Below are 15,280 nucleotides of genomic sequence, written 5' to 3' on the forward strand. Positions count from 1 at the left end.
TGGAGATCAGCTTACCCATGCCGGCCAGCCCCGGGTAAGGGGAAGACAGGGTGAGGGCAGGAATGAAGGCGGGGCTGAGCTCTCAGAGAAGTCTCAGAAACGGGCAGAATCCCAGGATACCGAGGATCCAAGCCCCTGTCCCCTTATACTCTGGATTTGGGTCTTTTCCCCCAAAACCTGAGCTCCTGTGCCCCATCCTGGCAAAATTCCTGAGAGGCAAAGGGGGTAGCCGGGGCTGAGGGTGGGTGGGCTCCAGGCTGGGGCAGTCCGGGTGGTGGGGGAGGGGGCAGGCAGGCACCAACGGGAGGGTAAGGCCAGACTGGCCGGCGCTGGGGGCTGGCAGCTGGCCATGGCACTGGGGGCTGTTCAGCAGATGGTCTCGTGGAACGAAGCTGGTGCCAGCTAGCGAGGGCTGAGGCAAATCTGGGCTGTGGGGCTGCAGATCAAGCTGTCCTAACTGTCCACTGTGTCCTTTCTCAGGGAGGTTCAGGGGCCCTGTGAAGAGCCAAGAGGCTGGCAAAGCCACATGGGGGGCCCTCTCCAGTGCTAGAACCTAATGGACTGCTTTTCCTGACCACACTAACATAATGGGGGGGGGCAGCAGAATGACTCTTGCCCTTTTGCATCTAGACTCACAATCAGAGAACCAGTGTTTCCTGTCTCCTGACCCTTCCTCCCTATTGAAACATCCACAATCCCTACTCAGATAGCCCCCTCCTCTCCCGCCATCCCCACAGCCTTCTAGCCTTTGCTCCAGCCTGTCTGGGAGGTGAAAGGCCTGACAGCCTTCGGTTTCCTCTCCTCTCCTCCCACCCCATGAGGGTCCACACACGCACATCAAGAGGCTGAATGAGGGGAAAATGAGGGCAGGTGTGATGCTAGCTTTCCATAGCGGCCTGTGAGCAGTGGGTGCGCAGAACTCTTTTCCTGGCCAGGGCCACACACTGGAGTCACAGGCCCGTTGCTTCTTACAAAACCTTGAGGGTTTTGGTGCCAACAGAGGGTGGTTCTCTCTGTACGCCCAGGCCCGAACTGAGCCCCAGGGTGGTGCTGGCGGCAGCTCCTAGCAGCTTGACATAGAGGCTGAAGGCCCCGTACCCTCTTTTCTTCCTCCCCAGGAGAGCAGGAAGAACAGGGTCCAGGAGCCCTCAAGGTCCATCACCGAGGAGAAGGCAGGGTGGGCAGGGAGGGGGACAGGCTGGCAGAGTGCAGGGGGCCCTCCTGCCGGCAGCCGACTCAGGGGAGGGCTCTTGCTTAGCGCCTCGTGCTGGAGTAGCTTTCCGCTGAGCTGTAGCTGCGGCTCCGGCTCCGGGAGCCCAGGCTGGGGCTGCGGGAGCTGGAGCTGCTGCTTGTGCGGGTCCGGCTGCGACTGCGGCTGCGGGTCCGGCTGTGGCTGCGGCTCCGGCTCCGGGAGTAGCTGCGGCTGGCCGAGCGGCTGCTGCTGCTGCTGTACCAGGAGGAGGTGCTGCCGAGGCTGCTGGACGAAGAGGGGCTGGGCCGGTAGTAGGGGATGGGGCGCTTCCGGGCACTGCGGAGAGCAGACAGGGGGCGCTGGAGGACCAGACTCCGCCCAGCCTCAGGCCAGAGAGCGCCTGCCGGCTCCCTGGGGAAAGTGGGATCCTTCCACTTCCCAGGCCCTTGGGGGAACCCTCCTTTTATGCTCCTCGTCCTGCCCTGTGACTGTCCCCTGGACGGTCTCAGCCTCGTGCTGGTGTCTGGGGAAGTCACCGATCTCACTTCTTAACAAAGCAAGCCTGGGGCTTGGGGCCTCCAGCTGGCAACAGGATCTACATCTAGACTTTAATTGCAGTTTTGTTTTGCTATTTTTACTTTTATTAGAACCTTCTATTTATGGTAAACAGGCTGATTTTCCATATAGTATACTGTGGTGTATTCCTTTTGAATTAAAGGTATGGACTTCTAAGAAAGAGCATATCTATTTAAAGAAAATGAAGTAAACTACAGTACACTTACTAAACAGACAAGTCAAAAGTGCTCAGATGCTGCTGCGTGACAAAAGTTTGGGAAACACTGAGCAGGTTCATCAAGATGGACTATTTGAGGTTGACTAAGGAAACGAGAGCCTTTTAGAAATGCCACTTTAGCTCAGCCTTCCTCAGAATCAACCCGAAGGACACCTCTGGTCAATGCAGTGGGTTAGGACTTCTGTGTGCCAGGGTGTTCTGTGGGATATCTGAGAAGGTGCTGCTATGACCCCTATCTCATTGTCTGGGGCACAAGTGCTTTTTCCTCCTCCAGGTCATCTCTAGGGAGGAGGCAGTAGGCAGCCAGGAGGGCACCCCAGCCCCAGTCCTGTGAGTCTCTGGATGGAGTGGCTGACCCTTGGAGGCCAGAAGGAAGAGCCCAACTGATTGTCAGGAGCCAATTTTGGAGCAGGACTCAGCCATTTTTCCTGCTTTCAAGGCCTGAGAAATATGTGTCCACTCAGACCTCAGGCTTCTTTTCTAGGGCTTTTCCATCTAAGACCTTACCTGTTGTAGGAAACCTTATCCACCTAGTCTGACCATCCAGTCCGTAACAAGGGCATCCTGAGGGTTCTAGTGTTCTGCATTTCAGTTTACAAAGTGGGTTCCCAGTTTCCCCCGTGCATTTCATCGTCATGACACTCCTGGGAGTTATTTCCTTCGATATTACATGGGTGAGAACTGAGGATCTGGGAGGTGGAGAGACTTTCCCAGCTTACCTGGAAAGTGGCACAGCCGGGATTCTACTCCAGGAACAGTGCTCTCTGCCTCACCAACCAGGGCTACCTCTAAGTCCCTTTGGCATCTAAACGATCCTTCTTGCCCCTTCCCCCCAACACTTGGTGCAAGGCGTGATCAGGGGCTATTAAAGCGGACTTGTAGGTCTGAGCAATCTGTCTCCACTGGCCGGCTCCATGCCCAGGCAAAGGCCCCGCCCCACTGCTTTGGCCCCATCCCCTTGCCTGGACGCGACTTCCGACTTCCCAGACCCCTCCCCAGACCGGGGCCACATACCCTGAGCTTACAGGATTCCTCAGGCCGGCCCCACTCTTGTCCCAGGCACCCATCCTAGCCCTGCCCCCGAGCCCCCACCTGCAGCAGGGCCCACATTGTCTGAGCTCCCACAATCCTGAAATCCAGCTCCAAGGGGACACGGGGAGAACCCGGGGCCTCAGTGGGTGGGAGGGGTGTGAGTGAGGGTGAACCTGGGCACCCCCGGCCCTCTTGGCCTCACCTGGTTATCCTCCGCGCCTCCAGGTGGCTCGGGGAGTCTCTCCGGCGCTTCCGCATGGGCGAGTAGGACCGCCGTCTCCGACGCGCTCGCTCCCGCTCCCGCTGCTGCGACTCCTTCTCGTTGTACTTGGGGTCCCGCTCCCTGAAGGGATGGGGCAGGGATTATGGGGAGCTGGGGCTGGCTTTCCGGCATGAGCCAGGGGCACTCACTTCCTCTCACCTGTGCCCCGCATCCCACTTGGAAACGGCAAGTTTCCTCCCGGGGCCCCAGGGAATGCGGGAGGGAAGAGGACAGGGCTGTGGTTCAGTACTGTGGGGAGGGCAGACGTGTGCCTGGGGTGAGTCTTCGAGGGTGGGCATTACAGGGGTGCGGATGCTGCGGGGTGAGGATGTGAACGTCAAGAGGGCCCCGGTGTTACCCTTTTGGAGTAAAGAAAAAAAAAGAGGATGCATGCGTGAGATCTGGGCGCTCTGAGTATGGGGATGGAGAGTAGTACTAGGTGTGTGAAGAGGTTGAGGGCGGGGGTTGGGAATTCTGGGGTGGGCTGGCTGCACATTACGGGGGGGAGGTATATTAGGGCTCAAGGATATGTTTGGGGGCCCCAAACATATTCACTCCAGCGGAGACAGAAAACTACAAGGATGCTGGGTCGTCTCCCCACCCCTACGCCTGCAACACTGTAGGAACCCGCAGCAGGGGGCCGGGGAGGCGGGGCCTGTTTGGGGGCGGGGCCGTACCTGCTGGGGCTGTACCTCGAGTAGCTGGGGCTGCGGCGCGAGCGGGAGCTTCTGCCGGGTGGGCTCCTCTTGCCGGACTTGGAGGAGTAGCTGGAAGAGCGCGAGTAGGACCTTCGGGAGAGTAAACAGTCCCTGAGGGGCCTGCTGGGCTTAGCCAGGGTTGTCCCGGATGTGTAGGTCTATATTCAGCTGGTCCCTTGAGGGAGACCTTCTCTTTCTGGATGCCAGGCTGAGGAATCTGGCCCTTTCCTGAGAATGAAATTCCCTCTCTTTATGGGGATTAATAATAATTTGGACAACTTCTTTTTACTGAGTTCCTTCCATCTAAGGCCACTTATTAGCTGTGTTACCTTGAACAGGTGATTCCACTTCTTGGGCCTGGTTTTCTCATCTATAAAATGGGAGTAAATAATTGTACTTACCCTGTAGAGTTGTAAATGAGTAAATTAGGGTCAGTCACACACCTTCCATAGGCAGCACACAGGAAATGTTAGGTAAGTATTTTATTACGTGTCAGACACTGAACTAGCTTTGTGTGCATAACCTCACTGAATCCTCAACACATCCTAGCATTAGGTACTATTATCGATCCCATTCCACAGATGGGGAAAGCGAGGCACAGAGAGGGGAATGTTTTCACTGTGCAGATAAGGAAACTGAGGCTTGGAGAGGTTATCTGAGGCCCAGGGCCACCAGCTAGGAATGGGTGTAGCGGGCCTTCAAACTCAAGTCTGTACGACTCCTTTCCCCCAAGGGCCAAAGGACATCTCCAGTTCCCGTAACTAGTTCCCTAAGGAGGAAAGTGCTGCAGAATGAGGTCAAAATGGCACTCACCTTTTTCTGGATGAGGTGGACCGGCTTCGGGTGTACCTGGGGGAGGCCCTGGGGTTTGGGGATCGGGAGGAGTGGCTGGAAGAGCGGGTGCTGGCATAGGAGGGGCTGCGGGAGCACCCTCTCATGGGGGAGCTCCGGGCTGTAGATGGGACCAGGCTGGACTTTTTCACCTCTGCACACTCCAGACACGGCGACTGAAATCTTCTGCAGATATGGGGAGAACGCCAGTTAGCAATGGCCTGCCTGCTTGTCTGGAGGCATCTGGAGCTGATACTCTTCTCCCTACCTTCGCCAAGGCTGTGGTACTCTCAGAAACCCCTTTCCACCTGCTCCCATCTTACTGCCTCTGGGAACATTCCAGGCCACAGGTGTCAGAGGAATAGGGACAGAGGGGAACGCATCCTACGGGGGGCACTTCACAGCATTTTAGGTCAGTGGGTGTAGGCATAATGGTAAATTACACCAAATCACATAGAGACTTACTCCCTTTGAGTCTTTTCTGGTCCTTCTGATTAATGAAAAACCCCTGGTTGGGTACTACTGCGTTTCCACCATCTCTGTAACATGGGCAATCTCCCAGACTTGGCACCTTGGGAAGGCAGCTGTTGCTAACCAGAATTAAATACACTGTCTTTATGTATTTTCATATGTAAATCATGTATTTTGCAGGTGCTTTCTATTTAGGATGAGTTTTAATATAAATTTCCTTATATTAAAAAATGAGTTTATTAAAGGAAGGGCACCAGTAGTACAGGGATAGGGCTAAAATCAAGAAAGGGCCATACAGGTGGTTTAAATTTGGGAAACTCTGATGTAGCCCATTTTGCAGATGGGGGAATTGAGACTCAGAAGAGTGAAGGCTTGCTCAAAATCACCCAAAGACAGGTTCCGGTCTTCTGTGTTCCCCCCTGCCTGGGGCCATGCAAAGCTTCTATTGGGTTCTCAGTAAGGGCACGTTCCTTTGGTTTGGGCCAGATCACGTTTATATGGTGTGCAGGGGCTCATGACGATCTGGCCCCTGCACACCCCTCTAATCTCAGCTCTTGGCATTTTCCTTTTTTGACACCAGTCATAATGGACTACTTGTTCTTCCTGGAATATCCCTGTTCCTTCCCTGTCTCCAGGCCTTAGAACGTTCCCACTGGCTGGAACCCTCTTCCCTCCCCTCCCCTCCTCACCTGACAGTAACTACTCATGCTTCAGGCTTTAGTTTGACCTCACCTTTTCTGGGAGGCCTTCCTTGACATGTCCCTGAATCTAGCTGGGTGACCCTCACTGTGTTACCACAGCCCCCAGCCTCTATGCATCCCCTGTCCCTAGAAGGACTCACTTGGTCTTACAGTTGCCTCTTCCTCCCCCAGTCACTGAACTACTTGGGGGAGAGGACTCATGTCTCTGGATACTCTATCCCAGCACCTCAGACAGAGCCCGATACATCTGTCCTAGGTAATGAAAACATAGCTCTGAAATAAACCTTTGAGGCTCTTAGTTTCCTGGGGGCTTCACAAGCATCGTCTTGTATGGTCCTCCCACCAATACTTAGGAGACTGGCACCATTCTCCTCAATTTACAGGGAAGACACAGAACCGTTAGTTACTTCAAGGCCACCCAGAGTCTCAAACCCTGATCTGTCCCGCTTCAAAGCCCATGCCCCTGTCACCCCACCAGTCCCCCACCTTCACTGTCGAAGTTTCCCTGGATTTAGAGCTGATGGTGTCTCTGCCATTCAGCCCTCTGCTCACTGCTGACATGACATAAATAGTCATGAATTTAGAGATCATTTATATTTCAAAATGAAAGGCTGGGTCTAAATGATTTAATCTGGCTGTCCGTAGAGATCAGATGAAGCAGGGAACCGCCAAATGCCACTCAGGCTGTAGCTTCAGTGCCGTGACAGGTCTGTGTCTGAATCCTGGCGTTGGCCCTTCTGATCCTGAGGGTGGTGTGTTTTTTTGTTTGCTTGTTTTTGTTTTTTTAAGATTTTATTTATTCAACAGAGAGAGAGATGCGGTGAGAGAGGGAACACAAGCAGGGGGAATGGGAGAGGGAGAAGCGGGCCTCCCGCTGAGCAGAGAGCCCAATGTGGAGCTCGATCCCAGAACCCTGGGATCATGACCCGAGCTGAAGGCAGACACTCAACAACTGAGCCACCCAGGCACCCCTGATCCTGAGTTTCTTAACTACTCTGAGTCTCAGTTTCCCCACCAGCTACAGAGAGGTCTCTGGTAATACTTACCATAAAGGTTCTATGAGGATTAAGGAAGGCATGGCACCTAGCCTATAGTCAGGGCTCGGCACATACCAGCAGGCATTATTATCATCAGTTGTTATTACTGTTGCTTTCCTGGCTCTTTTTGTTGTTTTTGTCATTTTCTGCCCTAGAGAATGTACGTAGACACCTGTCTTCCCTGTCTCATCTGGGAATATCACTGCCTGTTCTGGGAGACGCTGACATTTGCTCTGACCCAGCCCTGGGCTCCCAGGCAGGCTTGGGTGTGAACCAAGGCCGGGCACGTGCCAGGGCAGGCAAACCAGAGGCTCCGTGTGGATGCCAGGCTGTTTGTCCAGAACTGAAATGGGCTATGTGTTGGGGACAAAGGGCGCTCTGTCCTTGAAGAAGCCATTAACTGTTTCTCTGCTAAGGCTTTGCTTATCATTCTGACATTGTGGCCACTTTGGAAAAAGCAGACTCCCACCCCCAAAAAGAAAGAAGACCCCACTGTTAGCACAGTGGAAGGCACCAGCAAATCTCTTCCACCCTCCACGCACGCCCCGCCCCACCCCCTGCATCTGCCTCCTTATATGCTCCTCAGGAAAAGGACGGTGCCATTTTCATTTCTCCAGCACCAGGCTGAGTGGTTGGCTTCTAGGAGGTGCCTGATAACCAGGGGAGGGACAAGTAGCCGAATGAATGATCGGAATCAATGATCAGTGATTTCTACTTGCTGTAATTGTGACATTATCCTCAGCGCTTAGCATTTTGCTGTGATTCTTTGAATGAGAGGGTAAGGGGGTAATGAAGGAGAGTTTACAACTGGCTCGTCAGCCACTGCATGGAAGGTTCTCTGCAGGAAAACTGCATCCGACCAGTGGGTGAAGATACACGCGCGCACACACACGCACATGCTGCAGTGTATGGGAACCCTCTGTCCTCCTCTGTCCTACTCTCCACATCTCACATGAGAGGGAAACGTTTGTTACCATCAGTGACACATCACTGCCCAGGAGTCCGTGGTTTCCATTAGCCACTCATTCCTCTGAGCCCAGTGGGTTTTGACATATGGAAACTACGTACCCACCCTCGCAGCGTCCTCCTCAATCCCCTCTACCCACTGCCCTCTCTGCGTCTCTCTACCCGCGAATCTGCTTGCTGTCTCCTTAGTTCTGCCTTTTCCACAATGTCACAGAGTTGGACTCGTACCGTATGTAGCCTTCAGGCTGGTTTCTTTCACTCATTTAAATTTCAGCCATGTCTTTTCATGGCTCGACGGCTCATTTCTTTTTAGTGCTGAATAGTATTCCCCTCTTCTACGTGTACTGCAGTTTATTCACCTGCTGAAGGATGTCGGAGGTGGTTCTAAGTCTGGGCAATTATGAACAAAGCTGCTGCAAACATCCAGGAGCAGGCTTTTGTGTGGACACAAGGTTTCAATGCATTTGAATGTTTTTATATGACAGCAACTTTAAAGGAATTCAATGTTACGACTTTCTCCTGAGATTACTGGTAAAACGGGCATTTGTTTTTGCCTGCCCATCTCCGTCCTTCCTGATATCAGTACCCTGACTTTTCCTTCAGAGAACCGGACTTCCCCCCAAGTTTTGTGTACGCAGGAAGGCTACTCATAAACCTTGAGTAGCGTGTGACAAATTGTTGCCAAGAGCACAACATCTCCTGGGCCACAGTGATTGGCCCAAGGGTGGGCAAATGACCCCAGATGGGCCAAGAATAAACCACGAGACTCCACCCTGGTATTTTGCTGCAATTTTGGGGAAAGGGGCATCCTCCTTCCACTGGCTGACTGAACGGATAGAAAGGTTAGCATGTGTGAATGCTGTTGGCCTATGTGCTCATGTTTTGGGAGGGTCTGCTTGAGAATGAAGCCAATAGAGAGGGAAGCAGAGATAGGAGATGGAATGGAGAAGGCAGATTCTCAATGATGTATTTTTGAGCCTGGATCCAGCTGTACCTAAAGCTGACACCCTTGGATTTTTTTTTTAATCCCCCAAATTATGCCACTTTGGGTTTTCTCTCTCTTGTAAATCAAAGCCTCCTGGGTTCCAGGTGGGAAGTGGGTGGGTACAGGGCTAAGGTGAGAGACTAAGATGGTAGAGCTAAGACAGCCCCCCCCCCACCTCCTCTAGCCCAGGTACACTGACCTTGACTCTCTGCCCCTGCTGGTGGGGGAGAGATTCTCCAAAGTGGCACCCTTGTTCTGGGGTGAGGAGGTGGTGAAGGAGTTCCCTGAATCCGAGGTGTTGCCACAGTGGAGCTCCTGGCTCTTGGTGAGGCCCCCACTGGGGCTCCCCTTCTCTTGACCTCGGGACCTGGCTGAGCTGATTTGCGTGGAGGGCGGTGAAGAAGTGTCATTGCCTGAGTCATACTCCTGGGAGCGTCCTCGGGAGGTGGTGAGCGGGCTGGCTGTTTTGGTAAAGAGGTCAGCTGCAGACCCCGACCCAGTGATCTGAAAGCAAAAACACCCGTTGGACACTGCTGATTGCTGGGTCTGTGCTGTGTGTCTAAATAACCAAGAAATGTTTACCGTCATGATGCACTGTAACGAAAGGAAAGAGAGAGAGAGAGAGAGAGAAGAGGAAAGAGAGACGCCAAAAAAAAAAAAAAACAAAAGCACAAATTCCTGAAAGAATTCCACAGAAAGGAGATATTTTTTTTTTACCCCCTGCTAGAATAACTGGAAGATTTAGGTATCATGCAGAGAAAAAGCATGCGATCCAGATTAAACCAAAGAAAAAGGAAATTATACAAAATTTAATTTCTAATGAGTCAACTCAAACAAAAGTGACAACTTAATCGAAAGGGGGGTGTGTCACACCCTTAACCTAAAACAATAATAAAAATAAAGGAAGGGGGAGGGGAAAAGAAATGGGACAATGGGCATGAAAAACATGTATCTTTTAACTTAAAAAAAAAGAGAGATAAAGCCAAAATTTTAAGCTTCAACCAAATCCTCAACGAATTTGACTTTTTTTTTTTTTTTTAAAGAAAAAGTTCCCTGAATAGAACCCTAAACAAATATCGCATGGGGAAAAGAAATGAAATAAAGAGAGTTTTTTTTTTTTAAATATAAAGTCAAGGTCACAAAATGACATTTTAGTAGTTTTCAACTAAAGGGGAAAAGAAAGGGGGACAAAAAAAAATGGAAGTCAAATCGTCTGACTGAAAACAAACGAAAAAAAAGCTCTCTATGGATATTTGTGTGTGTCCTTTTCCCCCTGGAGAAGGTAGCTAAGGCTCTCGAGTGGCTTCTAATAAATTCTCTCATGTCTTTGCGGATTATATCCACTTACCAAGCAAGAGCTCCTCCTTTAGTAGGTAGGTAAGGTGTAAGAGAAAGGGAAGAGCGGGCAACGTGAGTCCATCATTAGAGTCGAAAATGACAAGAAAAAACACACACCTTTCCGCACACCCTCACACTTGGCCCTGAGCTTTGAGTTTTGGTTTTTCAGTGTTCCTACCAGGCGAGGCATCAGTTCTGTTTGGTTTTCTCAGCAAGGGGACCTCAAGCCATCAACACTAACCTCGTGAGTCCCTTGGTGCCCGAGTTGGATCAAGGAACCCTGGCTGAAAATGCGGTGGGGGCTAGAGCTCGCCTCCCTGGAGGTGTCAAGATCGCGAGGATGTGCTTGGGACAGAGGGCGTGGGGAGGGGCTGGGACATCTGGGGCGAGTGGGAATGGGGAGGTCTGATCTGGGACAGATGTAGGAGGAACGGAAGGTGAGCAAGCCCTTGGGAAGGCAGTGGTGTATTCAGAAGCACGATGGATGGTTCTCTTTAAACATTCAGAGCAGTGTCACGGCTGTGAGGTCACCGTGGTCCCTGCCAACAGTACTGTGCTTATTTAGCCACGGGCAAGAGGGATTCCTGCCCTGGGCCTCCTCCGGCGATAACCATCCTCATGCGGCAAGAAATCTGTGGGGCCCGGAGGACGCTGCCTGGAAACCACTTTCCCTGAGACCACCTTATGGGTCTCTGAGATCCCAGAGTTCTCTGTTTAAATGGCCTCTGAGCCCCCTTCCAGGGTCTCTGCCGGCTCATCCGTGGATCTGTGCTCCTGGGGACACACCAGGCTTCAGGTGTGCACACTCTCAGGTCCAAGGGTGGCCATGAGGACCCAGCTTCGATGTTCAGGCTGAGGCATCCACGTGCACGTGTGGGAGGCCCATGGTGTTGGTTGGTGCAAGTGGTAAGAGGAGAAAGAGAGGGGCTGTGGCCTTGAGGAAGGGTCCCCCCTCCAACCCAACCACCACCACACTGCCATGATGTGGCTGTCTGCTCCGAGGGATGTGAGATTCTAAAATCAAACCTGACTTTCCAGATCATTTTCAAGGTGTCTTTGCCAAGACAGGAGAACATACCATGTTTAGGTTTGCTGGCTTGATTTATAAACATTGAGACGTATCTTCTCTACTCTTGCCCTGGGCCCCGTGCATGTTAGTGAGGTCTCACCATCAAAAGTCTGCTTCCTTACCCCCCCTTATCCCTTGTACCTTGGGCATAAATGAGTGGGACTCTGGGGCCTTCCTAAGGAACCATTTCTGCCTTCGTAGCAATTGGTCATGAGGGCAAGACACAGCGACACCAGAGCTACGAGGAAAACAGCAAACTCTGGCAGCTCAGGATGTCAGCTTCCAGACCGGGGAGGTGGAATGTCCTTTGTGGATTCTCCCAGGAGGCTCTGCACACGGACAAGTTGATGGTCCAGCTTTACCAAGTTCTACTCAGCACGCAGCCACTTCCTCTGCCTGGTGACCTGGCAAGCTTTGCTTTGGGACAAGGGACCTCAAAAGAAGATTCCTCAGGTGGAGTCTTTTTGAGTGAGACTTCTTTAAAAACAATGCAAAGACCCTGTTTCCATTCAGCTCCTCCTTTTTGTCTTCCCATCTGCAGTATGGATGCGGTATCTTCCCCCACTCTGGGAGTCCAGTGGCAACATGTGTATTTCTACCACCTCTGTCAGGAACAAGAAAGCATCACAGGGTCTGATGGGCTCTCGGACTGGGCCTTGGCCCAGGGATGAGCACAGACAATCTTTGCTCCGGGGATGGTGAAGGTTTGGTGGCCGGTGTATCACAAATGAATCAGGCAAGCCCTTTTTGGAGGGAGCCAGGCTGGAAGATCAGTCTAACGAAGGGGCCTGTGGGTGTAACGGCTTCCGTTATCCATCCATAACCGACTCGCTACTTGGCAGCATCCAGGGTGGCCTTCCAGCCCTAACTTGTTCCCAGCCCTGACTACCGATTTCAAAGCATTTGCCCCAGTGCGTCATGGGTCCCCATGGGCAAGGATTTCATGAGTGTGAGGCCCTTCCAGGCTAGTAGATACAGAGGGAACTTTGCCCTGTTTGCCCTCTCATCCCTACAGCCTGAGATCACAGACACACTTTCAGCACGCCTCGCCTTGACTGTGACCATTATCCACATGTAACTTGTATAATTAGAACTGAGAGTTGTACCAAGCTTTTCCATCCTTTCCAGAAAACAGAGATAAAGGTCCTCTGAAATGTTCTCATTGGGTTGAACCTCATGCCTAAAAATACCAACATCTCCTGCTTATTTAGAACTCCCATTTCTTTGGATGAATATAAATTCCTCAACATGGTTGACAATATCCTTTACAGTCCAACCCAGAGTATCTGACAGGTCTCCTCTCTTCCACATACCCCCACTGTGGCCCCATAACCTAAGCTGATAACTTGGAATTTTCTTGGTTCTGCTGCCACATCTCGCTCTCCCAACCCCAGGCCATTTGCACATGCCATTTCCTCTGCCTAGAACATTCTTCCCCATTACTCTATTTCATATGGCTAAATTTATACATCCTCCAGGTTACATATCACGTCCTCTAGAAAGCCTTCTCTAATCCCCCAGGTCAGGATGGCACAACACTCCACCACTCACTCATTCATTCATTCGATTTTTTATTCATTTACTCTTTCAAAAATGAATGGCTTCTGGGGTGCCTGGGTGGCTCAGTGAGTTAAGCCTCTGCCTTTGGCTCAGGTCATGATCTCAGGATCCTGGGATTGAGCCCCACATTGGGCTCTCTGCTCAGCAGGAAGCCTGCTTCTCCCTTTCCCACTCCCCCTGCTTGTGTTCCTTCTCTCACTGTGTCTGTCAAATAAATAAAATATTTAAAAAAAAAAGAAATTAAAGTTTAAAAAAAAGAAAGAAAGAGTGGCTTCTATGTGCCACAGTACTGTTACTCAGTGGGCTAATTGCTTGTTTTACTGCCTATCTCTCCATCTGAATGGGAATTTGTAGAAGGCAGAGGCCACACATGACCAGTTCAGTACTGTACCCAAGTAACCAGCAGTGCCTGGCACAGAGTAAGTGCTCACTAAATCTGGCTACATGAACACAGCCTGAGCTGGGAAGCCTGGGCCCATCCTAGCTTGATTCAGTGGTGAAGATGGCTGAGTGGCTACATCCTGGTGAGGCCCAGCCAGGTAACTGCCAACTTTGGGAATTTGATAGGTTTTGAAGGAGGGACTGGCCCCCATCATATTCAAAATAGTTCTAAAAAACTAGGTGGATTCTTGGCTGAAGGCTACTGTCTCAAGACCAGCTCAGGGCTGTCTGTGTGATCAAGAGATAACCTTTAGAACTGAGTTCCAGGCCTGTGGCAGAGAGAAGGAATACAGTCTGTTCTTCCTCTCCTTCCCGGCCCACCTCAGACCCAGCATCCTCAGAGAAAGCACCCAGAGGCTGTTTCTATACATTCTCGACAGCTTAAGTTCCAGGCTGAGCTGAGAAGCTCCAGATCTGAGAAGACTTCCAGATGAGACAGGCTATGCTTGGTCTCCTTACTTTCCTTCCACCCTCTACTACCCTGGGAGGTCAGCTTAAAAAATAGGCTGGGGCTGGCCATTTATTTGCACACAACAGGGCCGTTAGCCTGTACTTCGTTCAGATTATAAAAAGGTGCTCCTTCTAGGTCAGGAGCGAGAAAAAGATGCTCCCTCTGGCCAGACAAATCTAGATAGTTGATGGCCTTTTCGTTTCAGACTCCATCTTCTCCAGAGCAAAGGGGAGGAAAGGTATTGAGGGGAGCCAGAGATCGAATGCGTGTGTGTGTTTGCGTGAGTGTGTGAGTATGTGTGAGTGTGTGAGTATGTGTGTGCGTGTGTGTGCGTTGGGGGTGTGTGACAGCCATGATAATGCAAAGGAGACCTTCATGATAGGCAGACAACAGAGGCCTCTGTGTTTTTGTCCTTTCTAGACAAGTACTCACTCACTCACTAACATACCAACAGTTGTCCACTCAGTGACATGACAATGTGGCTCCTACTTGCTCCTCATTTAGATTAACAGCCCTCTCAAAATTCATCTTTCAAGAATTCTTCATCTGCTGGGAATTTCTCTTCTAACCATTAACTGACCTTTGCCCCTGTCCTCCTAGCTAGGCTGAAAACAGTGCTCAAGATACTTGATAGGAGGAGTCATTCTAGACCCACTGTTGTCCAGTACCAATGTCCAGTAATCATGATACCTGGTGCCCCTGTTTAAGACCTGGAACCCTCATACCAGGAAACTCTTCTTTGGTATACTGTGGCTCCTTCCTCCATATCAGCCTTATCCTTCTTCCCCTGTCTTCACAAAGGCCTACCTGTGGAGCTTGGCATAAAAACTCAGCCACTGTAATATCTGCTTAATTACCAAGCGGAAAAAACAAAAAAACATCTGTCTTAATATGGTTTATCCCCAAAATCAAGACAGGAATTTGAATGCTAGTAGTTGATTTGAGAGGACAAGGAACTTCTGTAGGGGAGAGGGGAAATGAGATGAGGAAGAAGAAAAGCCAATGAAAGACACGTTATCAAACCAGCTACCACGGAGGGCAGCCGGAGGACACTCTGGGAGCCAGTGAGGAACTGACCCTACCAAGGAGGGAGCTGGGGTATTTATACGCCAATGCCCCACCACTCATAGGTTGGAGGCTGCACCCAGTGGGTGTCAGTTCTCTAGGGTGCTCATACTGCCACGTGCCCAACCAAAGCAGCCTTTGCTGGCCAGAGAGCATCTTCCGGAAGCTGGAGGTTGGCCATGTGTCCTGAAGCAGAGAGGATGAAGGGATATAATTGAACAGTGTCTGCTTCAGCCCCCAGATTACCACTGGAAAACTGACAGGTCAAGTTATGTTTTGTCTCAGCTACCTTTTCTTTAGCCCACTTAGTAGATATGTACCCAGGTACATAGCCCACTTGACAGTAAATTTGAGTTAACTGCCAACATTGCAGAATGGGGCGGTTTCA

At 51.2% G+C, this 15,280-nt stretch overlaps 1 protein-coding gene across 1 annotated transcript in view; it reads right to left on the minus strand.

Annotated features, from left to right (window-relative positions):
* Positions 1 to 1,145: 1,145 nt before the first annotated feature.
* SRRM4 (serine/arginine repetitive matrix 4) overlaps positions 1,146 to 15,280 on the minus strand; it is a 142,465-nt gene continuing 128,330 nt past the window's right edge. Inside the window, exons 9-13 of the mRNA XM_032876174.1 lie at positions 9,168 to 9,472; positions 4,791 to 4,994; positions 3,957 to 4,067; positions 3,220 to 3,360; positions 1,146 to 1,528 (exon numbers count right to left, since the gene is read on the minus strand). Of these exons, the coding sequence (XP_032732065.1) occupies positions 1,255 to 1,528; positions 3,220 to 3,360; positions 3,957 to 4,067; positions 4,791 to 4,994; positions 9,168 to 9,472 (1,035 nt within the window). The 3' untranslated portion in view covers positions 1,146 to 1,254. The remainder of the gene's footprint in view (positions 1,529 to 3,219; positions 3,361 to 3,956; positions 4,068 to 4,790; positions 4,995 to 9,167; positions 9,473 to 15,280) is intronic.

Source organism: Lontra canadensis, unplaced genomic scaffold (genome assembly GCF_010015895.1).
Source record: "Lontra canadensis isolate GAN:19392208 unplaced genomic scaffold, GSC_riverotter_1.0 scaffold58, whole genome shotgun sequence".
Classification (NCBI taxonomy): Eukaryota; Metazoa; Chordata; class Mammalia; order Carnivora; family Mustelidae; genus Lontra; species Lontra canadensis.